Raw genomic sequence first — 23,306 nt, 5'->3', positions numbered from 1 at the left:
CATGTTTGCTAGTAATTTGCAACATTTAAGAACATCGATACCAAGCAGCCGAGTCAAGTATAAACCAGGCTTTACAGTCTTGATCGTTTATTCAAAACAATCTCCTAATTCTACATGAGCAGATGTTTGGCTTCCTGGTTTTCAATATGATCCCAGAGGTCTCTGCTCTGCTATTACACAGAGCTACCTTAAAACAATGGCAAAAACATTCTGCAAAGAAATACAAAACAAATTTACACCTCCAGTCTCATTACACTCTGGTATATGATGCATGACAGTTGATGATACTTACTGGACTTTATCTTGTGGGTTTGGTTTCCTGCGCCCACTCTGAACCTGTGCAGGATCCAGCAGGGAGTGTTCCCAGATTGAGTTAGCGCCATTACTGGCCAGGGTCTGCACCATCTGAGACACACACATTTGTTGAGCTATACGGAGGCAGGCAGCAGAGATGTATGTGTGCACGAACCTCCTTGATATTTACCTGCAGTAAGGAGGGAGGCCAGCCACTGTGTCGTAGGTGTTTGACGATGGAAATGTGTCGGCCCAGGCTCCGGTGCACAGAACAGCACTCATCGCAGATCAGAACCCCTCGGTTTATACTGCTCCAGCCCGGGTCTGAACATATAGGAGAGAGCAGGGTATACTTCATCAGAGAGAAGCCTCTAACATATCACAAAAGACTACCTCAATCTAAAGCTGCCTTTCAAACAAGCTAAAAGGGCACATAAGGGCAAGAGGTGGATAGGCATACTTGTTTTGCTTAGGTTGACCACAAATAAAACTGTGGTTTTGGATTTTTGGGTCTTTAGCAGTATCCATATTTTCAATTATTGAAGAAATATCAGATCACTTGGCTGATTTAAAAAGACCAGTGTGTACAGACTTATATATATATATATATATATTATGATATAATGTTCTGCTCCCACCAGGGCGGAAAAGTCATGAACAGCAGGGTAAACTTGGGTAAACATCTGTAGCAGTGAATTTGAGACCATGGGAAATATATTTGTGTTCCCTTTTGCTCCAATAGCAAAAGAAAAACAATCCATTATTCCATTTTTATGACTTTACATAAGAGGAAAAAAAAATTAGAGAGTGGTGGATTACAGCCATCAGAAGAGAGAAAGGTCCCAAATTTATGGTCATTCCCTCAGCTAGGACTGTCACGATTACGAAACCTGGCTTGGTGAACAAATAATTGCGATTATCTGATTATGATTCGTCAGTTTCAGGGCAATGACAATTAACTTTCTCTTTTAGGGCTTTCATGATCAATTTTCATATTTCATGTTCATGTGTGCTTCATATAACTTAAGAAGTTATTTTTACATATATAACTTAATATATAACATATATAATACTTAAATAAGTATATATTTTTAAGGCTTCAAGAAAAACTGTTTTAAATATCAAAATATTTCTAAATATTTCTTTCTTTCTTTTTGGTCAACTTTAGTTTTGATAAATTGTACATTTAGACTGTTGTTTTTTTTTTAACTCATATTTAACCTAATTTGATTTTATAAAAAAAATATATCTTTAATTTATATTTATATTATATCATGCAATAGTAAAATATTTCTGTCCTAATTGCAAAAAAAAGGGTTGAATTGTTTTTTTTTTGTGGTGGGCCAGCAGAATAAAATCCTTATTGTGAAGCCCTGAACTTCCCTGAATGAGGTTACCTGAGACAACAATAACTCATTTCACTGTGCTACAGCTCTTGACCTCTTGGGTCACAAATGCTGGCAGGGTATAAGTGTAGTTAGGGTCAAGGTGACATTCATGTAAACAGAAAAATAACACAATGTGACAGAAATGTGCCTCTGGCTGCCATGGGCCCCCAGGATCTGGCTAAAATTAAACTAACATCCATGTTTCTTTATGCACCTAATCTCATCCAGAGAATTTAACTAAACAAGGTTTTGATCCGATTAGAGCAAGAGGGAGATTTTGCACTGATGTGAATAGTGTCATAACATGATTACTGGATTCCTGTTTTAATGCAGAATACAACATGTAAATGTGTTTTTAAATGACCAATGCAGATATTAGAGGTTGACAAATATGGGTTTTTACTGGCCGATAAACAGAAGAAAGGGGGGCCGATAGGCCGATATATGTAATGTAGATATAATCACACAATTTATTATAATAGTAAAATAATAATAATAGTAAAATGACACATACATAAATTAATTACCTTTTATTGAGCATAATATTTACTCTTTATACTTTCACACAGAACACTTTTACCTTTAAGTTGCTCTCATGCACTAGTGCGAACCAGATTAATTGGCCTGCACAATATATCTATTGGTCTATTGCTTCTAAAAACAACTAGAAATTCTGTGTTTTCGGTTTTATTTTCCCTGAATTCTGGGTTTTAAAGTTAAATACATTTATTATAATTTTTTTAACTGTCTAATCAAATTAATTCATGAAATTTCAATGAAATGAGAACATTCAAAACACAACATTGGAGTTTGGTCTTTTCTATTTATTTTTTTGGTCAAATACAGGGCTGCACATAAGGCATCACAGTTTTAATGAAAGAAGGGAATACATTTTTGCTTTGGAGATATTGTTTAAATATCATGTAATTATTATTGATATATTATTATTATCATTATCACCATTACTAGTACATTGAATAGTACATTTTACTATGCAGAAATAATACATTTCTGTCCCATTTATTTCAATTTCAAACATATAAATACATGGTGTCCCGATTAATTAATCGTGATTAAATCGCATTTAAATCACCTATACAAATATCATATAAGAATAATTAATAATGAATTACATAGTTATCTTAAAAAAAATAAAATAATTATTTTTAATAATATATATATATATAAAATAACAATTGTTCAGATAATTAAAATGCATTACATTCTTGTGGAAGAAGAGTTAATCATTGATAAGACAATACAAAAGGCGGCTTTAGAATACAATGTATTGTTTACTACCATATTATTGAACATAAGTTAATCATTGACATACAGTTAGTTCACAGCAATCCATTTCACAATGGATTATGAGATTTATTATGAGGGCTTGATTAAGGACCCGTCAATGTACACCTGTGTCGGACATGCTTGTGTATTTTCTCGGGTGCGTTGCATCATAAACATACATTTTTAGGTCACTGTGTCAAGTTAAATATAGTTTAATACTCAGAACACATCTTGAGATCTCTTAGTTCGCATTTGCGCTCCATCAAGTGTTTTGAACGCAAGAACATAACGTGTTTGTGTTGTGTATCTGCTGAAGGTTATTTTCTTCACTGTATAAACTGCGCATTGCCCATTCAGCTGAAGTTTCACTTACTGCCCTCTGGAGTAAGCAGGTGGTACTACAAGCTTCCATTTCTCAGGAATCTTCCTTATTACGGTCCAGGGGCATTACGATTAATTGCGTAAATTATTTGAACGCGTTATTTTTTGTAAAATTAATCGCGCAGAATTAACGCATTAAAGCGACAGCCCTAATAAATATATACTCCGCATATGTTGTGCTTCACAGTGTATACAGTGCTCTGCTTTTATTGATTAATACACACATCAACACAGACAGCATGTGACGATAACGACACGGTTAGTGTGTAAGCAACAGCTTCTCACATTTACTTGCTGCACGCAGCTCATACAGACTGTGTAGGCAATATGTTTAATTAAATCTCAGCATTTAGTGGTTTCATCATTACACCAATAGGATATATCATGATTTTAATTTGATTAATTGTGCATTTATATATAAATTGAAGTCACATTACAGTGTTATATGATATATCAGGGCTTGACAATAAGGACTGCCCGATGGCCCGGGGCCAGTGTGAGAGCGCTTCGGGGCAGATGCCACTAGCCCGATCCTGCCAGTGCTGCATTTATAATATTAGTGCAAGAAAACAACAAGTGAGAGAGCACAACAATTACACTGAGCGAACAAAGTATTCTAAATGAGTGAGCGCGATTCTATTTAGCTCGCAAAGATGCGCGAGTGCATAATATACTGGAAGTGCCAAGGCACAGTCGCGTGCACGCACAAGATCGTGCAGACACCGAGTGCACTCTCCTAGGACTGTCTTCGCTCTTTTCCAAGTGTCTTAGCAGCAGCTATTTCCAATGTGTTGAAAATAGAAGGAAAAAACCTACTTAATGAATTTCATAGTCGGACTGCACAACATTTTAAGTATCCTTGCACATTCAGTGTTCACGGTGCGCGAAATCCCAACATTTTTACATGTTGGTGAAAAGCAGCAATCCACACATTGGAACACAAAAAAAAAATCAACAGTTTCATTCTAAAGGACTGAAAATCCATGTCTGTCCATGCATAAATGTCTCATCATCATCTCTCTCTGTGCAGCGTAGTCTGTTTAACATGCAAAAAGCGGCTTTAGAATATAATGTATTGTTTACTACCATATTATTGAACATAAGTTAATCATTGGCATACAGTTCACAGATATCCATTTTGCAAGAAAATTTGTCAATCAGTTCGAGATTTATTATGAGGGCTTGTTTAAGGACCTGTCAATGTACACCTGTGTCAGACATGCTTGTGTAGCGTCTCGGGTGCGTTGCGTCATAAACATATATTTTTAGGTCACTGTGTCAAGTTAAATATAGTTTAATACTTAGAACACATCTTGAGATGCGTTCTTGTAATGGGACAGAGCACTAGTTTTATTCCCACTGTAAAAAAAAAAAAAAGAAGCAAATTTTCACTAATTTATTCGCCTTTAGAGATGAAGCATCAAATGAAACGTAATAAACTTTGTTAAACCCCAGTTATACATTTGCCTGGAAATCACAAGCTGCTCAGTATCTAAACTGTAAGTACCAGTATACATTTAATTAGGTTAATTTCAAACGTAATCATTAATTCAACATGATAATGGTGTTTGATATGAAAAGCAGCAAGATCACTATGGCTATTAGGATATTATTATCAGTCTGCTTCATATCATCCTCATGAAACACCAGTTATATTTCTCATTTCTGGACCGTACATGTATTTTTGTTTTTGTGCTTTGTGAATCAGGCTGTGTTGGTCTTTAGGTTGTCTGATTATATGTATACATAAATATGTATTCTTAATTCACAGATTAGGCCTAATAAACCACTAATGTATATTACATGTCACAACCAATTTGGAAGTCTCTTCTCAGGGATTCATATGTTTATTATATTCAGCCAATAATCACATCTTTAACTCGGGTGACTGAAAACCCAATCTCCTCCACAGAACTCTTTGCTTGAAAACTTGTGTAAATGGCAGGAAGGCTGAGGTTAATATTACGTATTTATTAATTTATATCTGTAAAGCACTTATATGGGATTACATAAGGCATAAATCATATTTTGCAAATTATAAATGCGATTCAGTTTGGAGGAACGTTGTCTTAAAAACATAATATATGTAAAAACATATTATCTTCAGACACATTTTTAGTCATGATGGTAAAAACAGCACACATTTTTGTGTTGGGGCCAGTGAAAATCGTTGAACCCTATATATTGGTTACTGCTTCTTTTAGTTTAAGTATTAAAGGTAATAAAGGTTGTGCCAAAACAAAAAAATAAAAAATCCCTGAAATTAGGCCTGTTGTTTATTGTTTGCGATCATCTGATCTATTTTATCTGGTTATTTGAGATAACTGTGATTATTGTGCACTTTAAATTCAAAACACATTTTACTTTACAAATAAGGGAATGAATGGAGCATTTGAGTGTCTCATTCAATTAAACTGACTGAGCCGCACTGCGGACGACACTGGCAGCGTCCGAAACCAGGAAAATGCTGCCTCCGGAGGCTGTATACGAGGTAGAAAGTGATCAAGGCACGTCCGAATCCAATGTTCCTGTCACATCCTGTATAATAAGATACCTTCATCTGATTGATTTTTGAACGCAGCATTGACGTATCCTTGCTGCCAGTGAAATCCCACAATCTTGTGCGTACGGATCCATAGCGGTTGAGCTGAAGAAAAAAAAATGGTGACTGAATAGGCAGTCGATAGCCAATTTGTGTATAATGTAAGTTTTTTCCAACTTTTGATTTAATTTCTAGTGAGAAATTAATATTGTAGTTATGAAATATACACTTGGTTATCGCCAAACTCTCTTGATTTAGTTCTAGATTATTAGACCGGTTGGATGAATGAAGCAGATGTGTTACCTTTAGTGGGCACCAGATGCCGTTAATCAGTTGCTGGTATCCTAGCAATGAGGTGACCTTACACTGCCTCAGAAGCCTGTCCAAAACTAGTTTCTGTAGGTGCCTTTGTGTGCAAACGCTGTCTGTTGAGTCATTGACTGATAGGCAGCGAAGCAATAAGACAGCTACCTTTGGTTTCGGACACAGCCACTGAGTGCAGCTCCTGAAGAGTGCGAGAAAAATAAGCATTTCTGAACCATACTTAAAGAACTGTGATTCCCATGCCATCTGCAGAGGTTTGCGGCAAACTCGATAATAAATATTTTATAAACATGAAAATATAAACAAGGATTTTAGAGAATCCAAAGTGCTCCGGTTACCGTTTAATTTAACAATCGTAAAATGGCAATTATTTGTCGCCGTGGATTCATACATACACTGTTAATGACACGCAGTGACACAGAGGAGCCTGAAATTATAGAATGAAGATATAATATATAATATAATAATGCAAAATGGACCAAGACTAAAGTTGACCAAAAAGACGATTTATTTTGATATTTTAAAATAATATAAATATAAGTTTTTAAAGCCTTAAAGCAACTAATTTAAAAGTTAAATATGAGTAAATGACTTGAGGTTTATGAAGCAGACATACACATCCATGACAAAATTATGACAATTTGTATGACAATTAACTGTCATAATCATGAAAGCCCTAAAATGTGCAATTAATCATATTATTATCACATTTATTGGTTTGAGAATTAATCGTCCGCCAAATTTAATTATCGTGACAACCTTACTTGAAATTCATGTCAAGTGAAAGGTCTGTTTGTGTTCTTATTTTAGGAGAAAATGTAGGCTATACTTAAATGCACCAAATGCTTCCACAGCAGCTAATTGTTTAAATCTAGTAACTGTTGTAGAATGTAAGATTTATTGGCTTAATTAAGAATACAATAATGTTTCTAGTAAGTAAATCCCTTTATCTGTCTAAGATGAGCAGTGGTGGAGCGGAGCCAAGCACATGCATGTAAGAATATCAAAGCTGATGCCGTACTATTTAACTAACATGCTTATTCTAAGTGCTTGTTACCCCCGTCTCAATGCAGAGTTTCTCTGACGGCCTAATGAAATTTCCCATGCACAGACTCTGTGCATATGGTGCCATTAAGCCCTCAGTGGCCTCAAAATTGACAATCTACAACACGTTCATTCATTCCCATTTAACAGATTGTAAATGCTTCCATCTGTGTGCGCACCACCCTTGCTCCTCTTCTCCAACTCTCACCCATCAACTCTTCGCCTTCTCACACTCACCATTATCTACATTCCTCTAACATGTCAACATGAAAATGACAAGCTCTCTCAGTATAGCAGGACAGGCCAATGCAGGGACACTATTGAGAAAGTGTCCACGAAGAGGACTCAGATATGGCATAGTCAGCCAGGTGCATTTGTGGCAATGCTTGCGGACGAGCTTAGAGCACCACTGCAGTTAGCTGAGGATGTGAAACAGAAATTGTAACACACAAAAAAAAAGGATCCTGGGTAAAGAAAGGAGATGACACACTGCCACATACACATACACTCCTGGAGTAAGAGCAGCTGTAGATGAAGAAGCAGCTGTCATGCCCCCCGTCCCATCTCTTGGTCTCCACCCCATGGGGATGGTGAGCTTAAATGAGCAATGCCAAGGCTGGGTCTGCATTGAAGGCACAGCTGAGTGACATTAAAAGGTGTTTTATAAACCATGGCATGTTGTCTAAAGACTTCAAACCATCTTTTCTGTGTGGTGTCAATTTGTTGGTGCAGGATTAAGCAGCAAATTTTTGGGACAAATGGCCTATAGGTTGAATTTAAAAGACTGTTCTGTCCTGTTTGCATAAAAACAAGTGTCCCTTCATTTTAAACATGTGTATGACTTCCCTGTTGTATTTAGGAAATTAGTGACTTGTTCAAGGACAAATGAGCGACGTTTAATGTTTATACATGGATGATTAATCTGCTAATTGCAAACTTGACGAGTGCAAACCCATAGTAGAGATTAAGGCCTATGTACTTATGATTTTGTTGACAATGCTCAAAGCACTAATACTAACCCTTAACTAACCCTAACACAGTGGCTCTCAAAGTTGGTGGTGTGCCCCTTGGCAGAGGTATTGCAGGGGGGGGGGGGGCACGGAAGACTGACCCATCCACAAATCTCATTCACTTTCACACATTAACATTTTTTTTGAAAATACACATAGGAATCGATGTGCGCAATTTCTTTTCATCTGCCTTTTCTCCTGCCTTGTTTAAACATGCACCTGGCACGGCAGCACATCCTGCGTGCGCAGCTCTAGACAGTCCAAAGCGTTGATGTCAGGTGTGCTCATGTAAACAAGGTCATTCTTGTGTGCGCGCCAGATTCAAATGAGTGACGAGGTGAATCAACACTTAAATTTCAGTCTGTTCCTCACACAACACTATCATATGGCTTTGGAAGAATTTAAATCTAAGGCACGAGTGTTATGGACGACTTTAATGGCGCGTTTATGTGTGCTTTCAGAGCTTGGACAGCCACAAAAACAAACCTCTCGTCCCTCAATCTTTTGTTTCATGGATGAAAAAATAAATACTGATTTTGAATGACAAGGGTGAGTAAGTGATGGCGGAAAGGTTTATCAGTATCATTAATCAGGTGCAAATTTCACACTAAGGGCTTAGTAACTACTAGTTAGTTTGTAACGAAGTCAGAGCTTAATTTGGTTGCACCACCTGTTCTTGAGGCAAGACTAGTAGGTTAACTAGTAGGTTGTAATCTCTCCGTAAAGTAATGCGTAGTCACATAATATAATGTTTACATTTATTGATCCAATAAGCATCCTTGAAATTTGTACACAGAAGTGTTAAAAAGCTGTGAGTTTCAGTTTGATCATGTTACGGTTGATGTTCAAAACTTGTTTGCTCATATAACTGTCAGCTGTAATACATTATATCCCCATTAAAATACGATATGTAATAAAAGTAGATTGGATTAATAGTATATTTGCCCTGTGTAAATAACTAAATATAGGGGTGATAAATAAATACTAAAACAACAAGCTGGAAAAATAGACATTTATTAGTTTTAATATCCTATATAAATTTTGAATGTGTTGAAACTTAACACCAGGCGACACTGCACCGTTTGAACGATTTCATGCTGAACAGCCGCTTAAAAGTAGTTGTTTTTTTTTCTCTCTCGTTAATGTTAAGGAGAGAAAATGTCAACATCATACTGTATGTTGAAAGGATTGATGCCTGTCAGGCAAAACATGAGCTCACTGATGTCATAATATATAATTCTGCTTTTTATTCCAACTGTTACTCCTGGTCGGAGTCCTCCGTAAAGATATTTAGTTCATACCAAAACAACATGCATAAGAGAAATATTACTGCCCAGTATGGCTGGGCAAAAAATATATATATATATATTTTTTATTTGGTCGATTCGATATCGATTCTCAAAAGCCATGGATCAATCTTTTTACTCTATGCACAACCCTCCACTACAATGAGAGGAAATCACATGCATTTGCAAACAAATTTTTCACTATGCGACTAAAAATTTATATATTTGACAACTGGCTGGTAAATGTTTACATTTCACTAACCAGTGATTGTGTAGTATAGTGATGAAGTATTCAGCAGTTAGATACTTTCACTGTTTGTTGAGTGTGAAGTTGGTCTATGTGTCCAAAGACGAGATCCACGCAACCAATTTGTCATTGAATAATGTCTTTTTTAATACTCTTTCTGTTCTATACAGTCAGGTGTGAGACATTTCAAGTCTCACACCTTTATCAATCCCAAACACTGACTGTGTGAACGTAGCCAGTCAGACTTTGGGATTGATAACCGCATTTAGTTACAGATGTGAGACTTCATATGTCTTGTTCATACAACAGTTTACAGTAGAGGCTTGAATACTGTCTGTATGAACGAACAACCTTAGTCACAACCATATTCTAACACCTGTAACCATAGTGACAGTGACTAAATATTTGCGGTTGTCACTCTCATAAATAACGTAACGTCATAAATAACGTAAATGACTTGTGTGTGTGAAAACAACCGTATTAAAAACTCAAAACAGGTCTGAAAACTGTTTTCTGCTACTGTGTGAACGTGGCCATATGAATCCATATTGAATTGAATTCTAAAGCATATGAATTGGAATCGAATAGTCAGCCCTACTGCCCAAACAATTTTATGATAATGACAATTTTATAGTCATAGTATATTAAGAAACAAATTAAAGATCAACAAAGACAAGAGCTTATAAAAAGACAAGCCAAACAAATAACATATTCTGACCACAGACCATGACTCTTATGAGACACTGATGTCTCCAATATCGTGAGGATAATTTGCAATAGCAAATATCACAAGATATTAACCACCCAAATAAATGTCACAAAAAAAATGTACCCACAAAAACTGGTTCACAGACAAACTGAAGCAAACACTGCACGTCAGAGTTTGATGGTCCCCGTCAACCTGCTAACGTTAGACCGTTTTCGTGATATTTAATTAAGAACCACTTATAATTAAAAAATGTAACTGAAACTATAATATGCGCATACAAATTGGTTTGTGTATAGAAGAAATACTATGTTTTTTGAGTATAGAACAAATACTACAATGTTTTTGATTGATAACAGCTCGCCTATCTTGATTAGCCTGACAGCTAACAAGCGGCGAATAAAACTTTAGCCAATACTCTTGATAAGCTTCAATTACATAATGTTTATTTTTAAGAAAAGCTTTGAAAATACATATATGACTATATTATTACTTCTCTAACATATCACAGGCACTATATATATCGCAGCACTTGATTTTGAATATGTTTGAAAAAGGCGAAACGTTAGGCCTTGGTATCGGCCTTAATTTTCGGCCATTTTCCTGATGAGCGGGACGGCGAGTCCCTGCGCATAAGCGGGCTTGCTGTTCATTTGCCTGCCGCAGCGCTCGCCCGAGTTCCAGCCAGCCATGGCTCATAACAACGCCTCGATCCATAAATCTCAGCCTTACCTGGTGCACTGCAGTCGGCGCACACCTCGCTTCTTTGCACTTTCCTGGACATCACAGAAACAAAATCCACCGTTCTTTAAATGCTTCCAGAAATTTCAGTCCAATATTGACGGTGTTTTGGCTTGCTTTTCCTCCAGGAGGGACGTGCGAACTGAATGCCGCCCCGAATGTCCGGAAGCCGGCGATGAGCTCTGCAGCGGTCCCGGTCCTCACCCTCCTCTCTCTCTGATTCTTTTTCGGTTGTATTGTGTTCTGGCACTGCAAGGACTTCTTCAAAATAATACATACACTCTCTTTTGCTGTTTCAGAAGCCCCCCTAACGTTGCTGATTTAATTTCGGCTGTCCCAGCTGAATACAGGATATCTATTTCCCTGAACCATGATCGAAGAAGCCCCGATTCTGTCTTGGGCAAAAAGGGGTGGGAGTAAGAAGTATGGAATCGCCGTTTATTTACATTCACTGCCCTATACACTTTTGTATGGCAGGCTGCATAGTCTCCCTCTCTGACGTCTGTCTCTCGCGCTCTCACTTTCTCTCCTGCCCCACTCGTCATTACTTGCACTGGCGGGGGCAGACAGAGCCACACAGAGGGACCATGCAGTAGTTATAGCCTACACACCAATGCTGACGTTTTTTACATACCTTTATAGTCCCAAAAACAAACAAATATATACATGTTTTATTTTGTGCGTGTTTATTTATTATTCCGTTTTAAATTAAATAGGATTTAGCTAGAAAAGAATTGGGCCTAACCTATAGTAAAATTATTGGTTTTATACCAATTGATCCATAAAAATCAGTTTGATCAATTATAACTGCATTATAGTAAATAGTTAATACTAGTGCAATAGTGCACAACTATCATATTTTATATGATTTTTAACAATAGAAATTTCATTCTGGACTCTAAATAGCTCCATATGAATGAGAGTGCCCCAGTGGGGTGCGCCAGGAAACGCATCCGGCGTAAAACCTGTGCCCAAGACAATAATGCGGATCACGGATGATCCGCTGTGGCGACCCCGAAGAAGACGACGACGACGAAAAAGAAGAAGAAGAAAAAGAAAAAGAAGAAGAAGAAGAAAAAGAAGAAGAAAAAGAAACACATTTTATTTAAAAAAATTTAAAGCTTTCATCTTTTACTCACCCTCATGCCATCCCAGATCTCACTTTCTTTCCTCTGCTGAACACATACGAAGATTTTGAGAAAAATATCTCAGCTCTGTAGGCCATACAATGTAAGTGAATGGTGATCAGAAACTCCAAAAAGCACATAAAGGCAGCATGAAAGTAACCCATACAGCTCCAGTGGTTAAATCTTTGGCTGTTTCTCAATGTTCTTTCTTTTTGAGTGCGTACTTGTGGACTTGTTTGATGTCATCACCCACTTCCAAAAAATAGTTTGCTTTTTCAAGGTAAATTGCATTTCTCACCCACATATATGATAGATGTGGGTGAGAAATGACCAATATTTACATCCTTTTTTACTATCAATCTTCGCTTTCACATTCTTCTTTTGTTTTTGGTGATTCTCATTCTTTGTGCATATCACCATCTACTGGTCAGGGAGGAGAATTTATAAATGACTTAAATATTGATCTGCTTCTCACACACACCACACATGCTTCTGAACATATGGATTTAACCACTACAGTCATATGGATTATTTTTATGTTGCCTTTATCTGCTTTATGGACCTTCAAAGTTCTGGCAACACTTCACTTGCATTGTATGGACCAACAGAAATGAGATATTCTTCTAAAAATCTTAATTTGTGTTAAGCAGAAGAAAGAAATTCATACACATCTAGAATGGCATGAGGGTGAGTAATTGATTGATTCTATCTGATCATATTTTAATCATAGAATATGGCTAACAGTTTAGTGTAGCTCTATAGTTCAGATGGGTAGATGGGAGTGATAAAAGAACACATTATACAGCAAACATTAAGCATATTAGCAGAACAGCTTAAAATACTCTTCATTCTATTAATTGAGAATAATTTCTATTTTACAGAATAGAATTTAGATTTGTTTCAACATTATATTCTATTTTTATTCTGCAAAGCACAAGTACAAGTTTAAATACTAACTGATGAATAAAACTTGATTTTATTAAAATAATAGGCCAATTTAAATATATTTATTAGGTAATATTAAAAAACATTGATAACAGTGTGAGATTCTCGCTCTCTCTCTCATTCATGGTGCTGGGATGAATGAGACAGAGTTACTGACAAGTCACAGAAGTTCACTGGCTCATAGGCAGGGTTTGGGAGTAACGAGATACATGTAACAGGATTACGTATTTAAAATACAAAATAGAAGTAACTGTATTCCACTACAGTTAGTATTTAAATAATTGGTAATTAGAATACAGTTACATTCAAAAAGTATTTTGATTACTGAAGAGATTACTTTGCATTTTATTGTCATTTCTTTCATTTAATATTTAGATGTAAAACATTTATACATATAAATGATGTGATCCAAAGTGCATTTGAACAGCGGTGAAACACTTTCTTATAGTGTTACATTCATACGAGCAGACAGAGAAGTAAGTTTGAAGTTTGGAGCAGAAGAAATAGAAATAAATCTTGTGTAAATTGTCAGATTTACGCTAAGCTAAAATGATATTTCTAGCAATTTTACATGCACATGTTACCAGACACGATCATATTTTATCAAGAAAATTCACATTTGATCATAATTTCTTTTTTTCTAGTAAGACCTTTGATATTAGGGTAAAAACGTATTCTTGATAATAGTTTTTGTATTGTTTTCCTGTAAAAATATCTAAAAATCATTAAAACAAGATCAATTTGATTTATCTTGTTTTAGAAACAACACTACATACGATATTTAGGTTTTTCTGAGAATGTATTTTTAACATGTGTAATTTGTCATACTGTAGCTACTGGCAGAGTTTTTATAGTCAAAACAAGTGAAAAAATCTACCAGTGCTGAAGAAGTAATCCAAAGTATTTAGAATACGTTGAGTAATCTAGTAATCTAACGGAATATGATACAAATTACATTTTATAGCATGTATTCTGTAATCTTTAGTGGAATACATATCAAAAGTAACCCTCCCAACCCTGCTCATAGGTGTGTTAGTTGCTTTCATCGATGAAACGAGAGCCCTGCCTCAGTGAGCGCGCGTGAGAGGAGAGAGAGTCTCGGAGGAGAGTGGCGAACAGAACGGAGACCATCCATACAAATGCATTAGGTTTACACTGCATTTCAACATAACACACTTATTGAATGCCTAGCTACTATGCAAAGGGGACAATGGATTCGAAAAGGGAGAGAAATTCCCTTGTCGATTGTCTCAGGAATAATATAGCACGCGCCCTTTACTAAAGTAACTGATACCGCACAAAAGCTGGGAAACGTAACGGGGAAGAGAACCGCGAACAATGCAGCGAGGATGATTTCTGCCAGAAAAACTCCGGAGAAGAGTCGCTATCACTTTCATTATCTGGTGTGGCATAATAAACACCGGCAACTGGAGAAAGAGCTCTCGGCGCTTGAGCAGGTAAGTTGAATTCGGCTGTGCGGAGCCAGTCTCGCGGGTAGATGATGATGTGAGAATCAGGCCGTGTGTCTGACTGGAAACTGATGTGGGGTAGTGGCAGCTTTAAAGCCATAAATGTGTAAAGAAATAGCGGAATAAAGCAAGGCGTCAGTATTAGCCTTTAAAGAGGTATCAGCACATGAATATAGGACTTGATTCGGGTTGTAATCTGTGGTATGAGGGGCAAAAAGTGTCTTCCTCATTATTTTCTGATTTTAATAACATGTCTCCTCAGTTAAGTGGTTAGTCACTTCCCTGTTGGTCTACTATAAACCAAATTATTCATGTAATAACTAGATAATAAAAAAACACACCCTGGCTGTGTATTAAATCCAAATGAGCTGCTTATCTAGACGTTAGAACGCGCCTTGATGCCCCCAAAATGCTTACATAGAAAGATCACTTAATTTCGAGACACAGCCCCGGTCTCTCCAAACCACTCATGTTACATGTCGGTCATTTTACCGCGGATCCGTATATAGTAGGCTATTGATTGGAGACTATCAAAGATGCAGTTTTTTATTTATTTATTTATTTTGGTTTTTCGATCTGAAAGATGGTGTTAATACCCAGAGACTACAAAACAGAATGGATCAAAATAATACAAGAACCAGTGTTCCATAAATATGTAATCTGTTCATTTGAAGGAAATTATAGCCTACTCGGCAAACTAAGGGGCCAAAATAGCCTACAAAAGATTAGTTTAAATTAGAGGGGAAGACAAACAAGTATATATATATATATATATATATATATATCACAAAAATAAGCAAATAAAAACACATACATAAAACACATACACACTTGTGGGGACTCTCCATAGAATTCCATGCATTTTATACAGATCTAAGGATAATTTCTATACCCTAACCCTCACAGAAACCTTTTTGCATTTTTACATTAAAAAAAAGCCATTTCACTCGTGGCTGGCTGGGCCCCACAAGGAAGGTGATCTCAGGTTTTATTAGTGGGGAAATTTGGTCCCCACAATGTAGTATAAACATGTACACACACACACACACACACACACACACACACACACACACACACACACACACACACACACACACACACACACACACACACATGTTGGTCTACCTATCATTATGAGGACTTTCCATAGACATAATGACTTTTATACTGTACAAACTATAGATTCTATCCTCTAAACCTAACACAACCCCTAAACCTAACCCTCACAGAAAACCTTCTGCATTTTTACTTTTTCAATAAAACATTGTTTAGTATGATTTTTAAGCGATTTGAATTATGGGGACACTAGAAATGTCCTCATAAATCACATTTATAGCATAATACCCTTGTAATTACTAATTTGTAACTTACAAAATTGTCCTCGTAAATCACAAAAACACGCACACACACACACACACACACACACACACACACACACACACACACACACACACACACACACACACACACACACACATGTTGGTCTAGCTATCATTATGAGGACTCTCCATAGGCATAATGTTTTTTATGCTGTACAATCTATAGATTATATCCCCTACCCCTAAACATAACCCTCACAAAAACTTTCTGCACTTTTACATTTTCAATAAAACATTGTTTAGTATTAGTAGATTTTATGCGATTTGAATTATGGGGACTCTAGAAATGTCCTCATAAACCACATTTATAGCATAATACCCTTGTAATTACCAGTTTGTTACCTAAAAAAAATCCTCATAACCTCCCTCAAACATTTTTCCAGTTAGGTATTATTGGAGACATTAATTAATAGATTCATTATATAATAGGGCAAATTGTAACATTTTGTTCCTTCATACAATCTACCTGCCATCTTTGTGCTAAAAGTACCTGTGCCATTATTAGACTTATAATGAGAAAGCTTACATCATAATACCAAAAAATACCCAAGAAGCTACCATTAAAGCCTGAATGCATTTCTTATAATAATAGTAAGTTTATGCACAATTGATTTAATGGTGCACTCAGTAATTTTTTCCTCATTAAAATGTTCTCACATGAGATCAAGACCCATAAAGCCTTGTAATATCTATTTTATTCCATATGGAGCAGATCCATTTATGGGGGCTGCCGTTAAGATCACATGACCAGCCAAATACTACTTGCTCAGTAACTGCCCTGTTATTGGACACTTATGCTCATGGATTAAATGAATCATGGCTGACTTTGAATAGTGAATTTCTACAATGCCATTGGAAACAGATAACTATTGTGTTATTATATTTTGTTTTAAAGATGCTGCATCCATGCCCCTAGGTGTCAGTGTAAGTCCAAGATGACATGCATAAAAAAAATGGAAAAATTAAAAAAACTGTGTTCAGTAAAAACCGAGGTTACAGTGAGGCACTTATAATGGAAGTGAATGGGGCCAATTTACAAACGCACTTACATTATTATTTTTTTAAAACTCGTATTATTTGAGCTGTAAAGTTGTTTAAATCATCGTTTTTACAGCCATTTTAGAGTTGTAGGGTTTATGCTGTTGCGTCGGTATGGCAAACAAGTTATAAAATTGGATCTAATTTACACAATAAAATATAGATTAGTAAGCAATAGCATGCATATTGTTTACTTCTTGTGTATATAGTTTTGAAAAAGTGAGTATTTTAACATTTATGGATTGGTCCCACTCACCTCTATTGTAATATTAGTAACTATTCCACTACAGTTACAATTTAAATCTTTGGTAATAAGAATACAGTTACATTAAAAAATATTTGGATTACTGAAGAGATTACTTTGCATTTTATTGTCATTTGTTCCATTTAATATTTAGTCTATTCACATGGATAACATTTATAAAAACAAATGATGGGATCAAAAGTGCATTTGAACAGCGGTGAAACACTTTCTTATAGTGTTACATTCATACGAGCAGACAGAGAAGTAAGTTTGAAGTAAGTTTGGAGCAGAAGAAATAGAAATAAATCTTGTGTAAATTGTCAGCTTTACGCTAAGCTAAAATGCTATTTCTAGCCATTTTACATGCACATGTTACCAGGCACGATCATATATTTTGTATAATTTTTTTACTTTAGATCATAATTTTTTGTCTCTAGTAAGACCTTTTAGATTAGGGCAAAAATCATCTTCTCTATGATAATTTTTTTATTGTTTTTCTTTAAAAATATTTAAAAAATCCTTAAAACAATTCAGATCAATTTGATCCATCTTGTTTTAGAAACAACACTGCATAAGATATTTAGTTTTTTCAGAGAATGTATTTTTAACATGTGTATTTTGTCTTACTGTACTGGCAGAGTTTTTATAGTCAAAACAAGTGAAATAATCTACCAGTGCTGAAGAAGTAATCCAAAGTATTTAGAATACATTACTGACCTTCAGTAATCTAACAGAATATGTTACAAATGACATTTAACAGCATTTATTCTGTAATCTGTAGTGGTATACATTTTAAAGGAGTCATGAAATCCTTTTTTAAAATAATTTTATTATCTTCTTTGAGGTCCAATGATATAAATATGATCATTGTCCACACTGTTTTTGGCGCTCTGTCTGAAACAATTGGTTTTGGTAAGTGCCTCCTTAAAATTTCAACGTAACACCCACTGTTACAATTGACTAACATCATGCAGCCCCTTAAATTCAGAAAACTCAATCGGAAGAGAATGAAGCCCCTCAACAATTTAAAACAAAATTGCAGGGTTTACACATAACACACATCCAACACATTGCATATGAATATATTAAACTGTTCATCTCAAGCACAACTGTTAACACTCAGCACCATAATGTCACGAGCACCGGGCTCTCCCTCACCGTTAGTCACCCGCTCTCACTACCCGAGTTTTAATCACCCCCACCTGCAGCTATCAACACCTCCTTAAGACTTGCACCTAAATCTCACACTCACACTCAGTCAGTGCCTGGCCTTGTTGTAGGTACCTTGGACTTCCCTTTCACTCTGCCGCAGTGGAATACTGCTTTTCTGATTATTACACACCTGTTTGTCAACTATCTGCTCCTGATTTGCAAGATAAGTGACTTTGTGAAACCTGAGTTTACTGCATATATAGTCTAGGGTGAACATATGTCCTCTTTTTCCAGGACATGTCCTTCTTTTCGGACCTTAAAAAAAGCACCAGGCCAGAATTTCAAAATTTGTGATGTGCATCTGGTCTAATTCGACTGATCTATATAGATCAGTGTCTAATATTTCATTGTGTGAGTGCATATTTGCATTGCTTGAACCCCTCTTTTTAAGTCCCGCCTTCTAGCACACCAATTGGTCGATTATAAGAGGCTTGCAGCAACTATTGGCCAAATTCCTGACTGTCAATCTCTCCACGAACGCGCAAAGCACTGTTGTGTTCAGCATCAAACAGTTGCTTGACAGTAGCAGCAAATGACAGCTGAGTGGAAATAATGAAAGTGCAAATTTACAGAAGATTTGCACAAAAATCCCAGTGTCAATTGCTAATAAAGGTGCAAGTGATTTAGAAGCACACATTAGCTCTGTGAAACATAAAGGGTCAGCAAAAGGTGAAAGTTCATCAGGTAAATTAACAGACAACATAGTGCGACCAGGTAAAATGATCAAATTGCATCATTTTCCATGGCCATTCAAAATAATTGTAATAGTAAATGAAGGTACACTCAATCATCAATTTTATTTTAGTACAAGGACATTAAAGTTTGCATTCATATTAACACTGTTTTGCACCCTATTATTCCACTCCAATCCCTGAAAATACTTTATGTCTTGATATACAAACCTGCTATTCTGTATATGAAAGTGAATCCCTTGTGACCTTGAAGTTTAAGTTACCTGTTTGGGCACGTGTTGATTTCGAATTAACCATTTGTGGATCTGTGTCTTCTGCATTGGTTCACTGTATGATCAAAGACTGTGTTCAAAGACTTTGTATCTTACCAGAATACTTGCCTCACTTTGCTTGCCTGCTACTCCTGTGTCCAGTGTAATAAACTCCCGCATCTGGGTTCATCTCAGCTCCAGAGTTGGTGTGTCATTACACATAAACTATCAAACAGACATGACATTTGAAATATTCATGAATGGAACAGCTTACTTACGTTTCTTTAAGAGTTTTTATCTGCCCCCTCCTTCAATAACAGTTCCTTTGCAAATCTTGAATGGTATTTGGCTGTTCGCAAGCAATCCATGCTAACATGAGCCGAAAAAACAAACACATCAGTCCAAAGAAAGGTGAAATTACGCACATAGATACTGAGGTGCACATCGGTGGAAACACACCTAAATGGTCAAAGACATCCATCTTCAAAGACGTCCTATGTTTACATACACCAACAATTAAAAATAGCACAGATGGGCAAAAGATGCATCCATGACAGGCTGCAGCTGAATGAGATAATTGATTCTCCCTTTCAGAGCTGTAACTTTGCACCACGTCTTTTAAAAGTGGCGAAATACATGGCAGCAGTCAAAGTGTCTGTGTAGTTCATGTTCGAAACAAAATAATAAAAAATTGTCCAGATGGGTCCCCTTTGGTGTTACACTTGGCCTGTCATCTTGACTTGAACTGTGCACCAGTGGGCGGGGTCAAGGGTGCGATGACGCATGTTGTGGGATGTGGAAATACAAATTAGCAATGTGTTGTGACGTCATTAACACAGATATCAAAATGAGAAGTGTCAGGAAGGTGGCAACTATGAATGCTCTTTTAAGACTGGGAAGTTTGAGTTCTGAAATTTACAGTATGTTTTTATAGTACAGTTACCTCTTATGTCTAAATATCAGAGTTGTGGACTCAAATCGCATGACTTGGTCTTGACTTGGACTCAAGTCACAAATTTGATGACTTGCGACTCAACTAGACATAATCAAAATAGACTTGCGACATGACTAAGACTCAAGCCCTCTTACTTGGAAAGATTTGATACTTTCTAAAACCAAATATCAGACTTGTACCTTTAAAAATGTGCAGCAAATCAATGATTTATTTTACCTAATCATTTCACGCTCCACGTTCAACTAATCACACAACCAACCAGGGGTGGAAAGAGTGCTGAAAAATCATACTCAAGTAAAAGAACAGTTACTTACCAAAAAATGTAGTGTGAGTAGAGTAAAAATACCTGTCCTAAAAACTACTCAACTAAGATTAAAAGAGTAGCTCATATAAAAGTACTCATGAGTAGTGAGTATTGTGTATTGGTTGTGAATATGATGAGCCCTATAATAAACACCATATGCTGTATACCGTATTTAAAAATGTAGCATACATACCATTATTCACATTCCATTTCATGGCTGTTTGCCAGAAAGAATGACAAATATAGGTATTTTAAGTGTATTTTTGACTGCCAAATTTTAAAATACATCACTTATCTATGATAAACAATACATGAATGTGATTCCAAAAAATATAAGGGAGACATACAGAGATGAAAAGATCAAAAAGGTATTTTCAATACACTGATCACCATTTTAAATCATATTGTATGAAGCAATTACTTTAAAATCAGTTTTTGTGTAGGGTCTAAATTTCCTTTAATGCTGACAGACCAAGTTATTGTTGCACATTAAACCGTATGTTCAAAACAATGCAAATGCTAAAACAACTAAAAAAGCAGAAAAAGACTGTCACTTGGCAGCTGGCATATCAAGTCCCACACAATAGAGGGGGTATAAAGCAGGGGTGGGCAAAGTTTTTTGGTACAGGGGCCACATCGGGGGTAACACTTTATTTTGATGGCCCCCCTACAGATATTCAACTGACTATAAGTGACTTATCAACTGACTTGCTATAGCTAGTAAACAGTGTTTCAACAAATATTCAGTAGACTTTCAATAGCCTGTATAACAGCAAAATAACAGCTTATTAACTGAATTGCTATAGCTAGTAAATAGTGTTTCAACAAATATTAAGTAGACTTTCAGTAGCCTGTATATAGATCTTTATTAATGATACTTAATGAAGTAAATGATGATCAGACATTTGTAGCTCTAAAAACCACATAAAGGAAACAAGTAATCCATTATACTCCATTGGTTTAATTTATGTCTTCAGAAGTGATATAGTAGGTGTGGTGAGAAACAGATTAAAATGTGAGCCCTTTTTTCTGTTCTAAATCTCCACATTCACTTTTACATCTCAAAGTCACATCTGAAACTAAAAGTGTAGACTTATGTTTCTCACCCACACCTACTGTATATCTCTTCTGAACATATGGATTAAACCACTGGAGTCTAATGGATTACCATACTTCATTATTTCCTTAATGTGATTTTTGGAGCTACAAATGTCTGATCATCATTTACTTGCATTGTATGGACCTAAAGAGCTGAGATATTCTTCTCAAAATCTATGTTTGTGTTCTCCTGCTGAAAGAAAGTCAAACACATCTGTGATGGCATGAGGATGAGTACATGATAAGAGTGTTTTCATTTGGGGTGAACTATCCTTTTCAGACTAAAAATAGTTGTGTTCTCATTATAATGCATGATGCACAATTTTCTGAAGTGTATTTGTGACTGATGGATTATTCTTCCTGAAGCATTGCTCTACAAATGTTAATACTTAGACTGAGCATAACAATACATTATTTTATCATCTCTACTTCCCTGGTAATTTATTATTCAAATGAACACACTCTCTACATCAGGGGATGGTATTATTTAAAAAAATATATATATTATTATTAAAATGTAACTGTTTTGTATTACATTCATAATTTTAAAGCTACTAAAGTTATTCAGCCAAAAGCATTGAGTGGTTCCCTCGTTTTCTTGTTTTTGTTTGATTAATAGACTTTTAATGAAACACTAGTGGTCTATTCGGTTACACTTTGATATTTAGATTTTTTTATATTTGACATTTTGATGCAAATACGCTTTTTGTTCAACTGTTTACATTCACTTTAGATATAACTGACTGTGTTTACATTAATACCAAGCCAAGTCAGGCATTTTTGCGGAATTATGAAATATATTTGATCATTTAGGTGCGTATCCGCATTAACACTCTCGTGAACACACGCGCATGTAAAGCACACACACATACGCATACGCACGCATGCCACAAACACACACACACACATACGCATGCACGCCACAAACACACACACACACACACACACATAAGCCGCCTGTCAGTCAAATGGTGCGCATCTACAGAAGCGAGGAAATAAAAAGTCAATTTTAGATTTTGTCAATGGTTGTCTTGCTATCGCGATCGATGTAATGAGCGCCCTTTGTCTAGATGTAGGCTAAATATAGAACATTACTCAAAAGTTTATCATCAATTTCGAGGATTTTTTCCAAACAAATATTAAGATTGCTTTATTCCCCAGCCCTATAACCTAGCTAACATTTGATAAATCTCTTACAGCAGCCCAATAATCTAGTAATAGATAGCTAATTTACAGGTGTTATAGACACAGAAAATCTAGTAAGTACAAATATGAAATTGACCTCAATATGCTTCTTCAAATTAGATGTTGAATTAATACTGATATCTCAACTGGCTTGAGC

At 36.0% G+C, this 23,306-nt stretch overlaps 2 protein-coding genes across 3 annotated transcripts in view; one reads left to right on the top strand and one right to left on the bottom strand.

Annotated features, from left to right (window-relative positions):
• git1 (G protein-coupled receptor kinase interacting ArfGAP 1) overlaps positions 1-11,771 on the bottom strand; it is a 39,244-nt gene extending 27,473 nt beyond the window's left edge. For both annotated transcript variants that reach the window (XM_052106626.1, XM_052106627.1), the window contains exons 1-3: positions 11,242-11,771; positions 485-618; positions 293-405 (exon numbers count right to left, since the gene is read on the bottom strand). In XM_052106626.1, coding sequence (XP_051962586.1) covers positions 293-405; positions 485-618; positions 11,242-11,293 — 299 coding nt within the window. In that variant the 5' untranslated portion in view covers positions 11,294-11,771. The remainder of the gene's footprint in view (positions 1-292; positions 406-484; positions 619-11,241) is intronic.
• Positions 11,772-14,417: 2,646 nt separating this feature from the next.
• Positions 14,418-23,306, top strand: part of ankrd13b (ankyrin repeat domain 13B) — a 46,615-nt gene continuing 37,726 nt past the window's right edge. Inside the window, exon 1 of the mRNA XM_052106628.1 lies at positions 14,418-14,779. Within this exon, the coding sequence (XP_051962588.1) occupies positions 14,672-14,779 (108 nt within the window). The 5' untranslated portion in view covers positions 14,418-14,671. The remainder of the gene's footprint in view (positions 14,780-23,306) is intronic.

This window comes from Xyrauchen texanus, chromosome 36 (assembly GCF_025860055.1).
Source record: "Xyrauchen texanus isolate HMW12.3.18 chromosome 36, RBS_HiC_50CHRs, whole genome shotgun sequence".
NCBI classification, from domain to species: domain Eukaryota; kingdom Metazoa; phylum Chordata; class Actinopteri; order Cypriniformes; family Catostomidae; genus Xyrauchen; species Xyrauchen texanus.
This window is presented reverse-complemented; position numbering and strand designations above follow the sequence as displayed.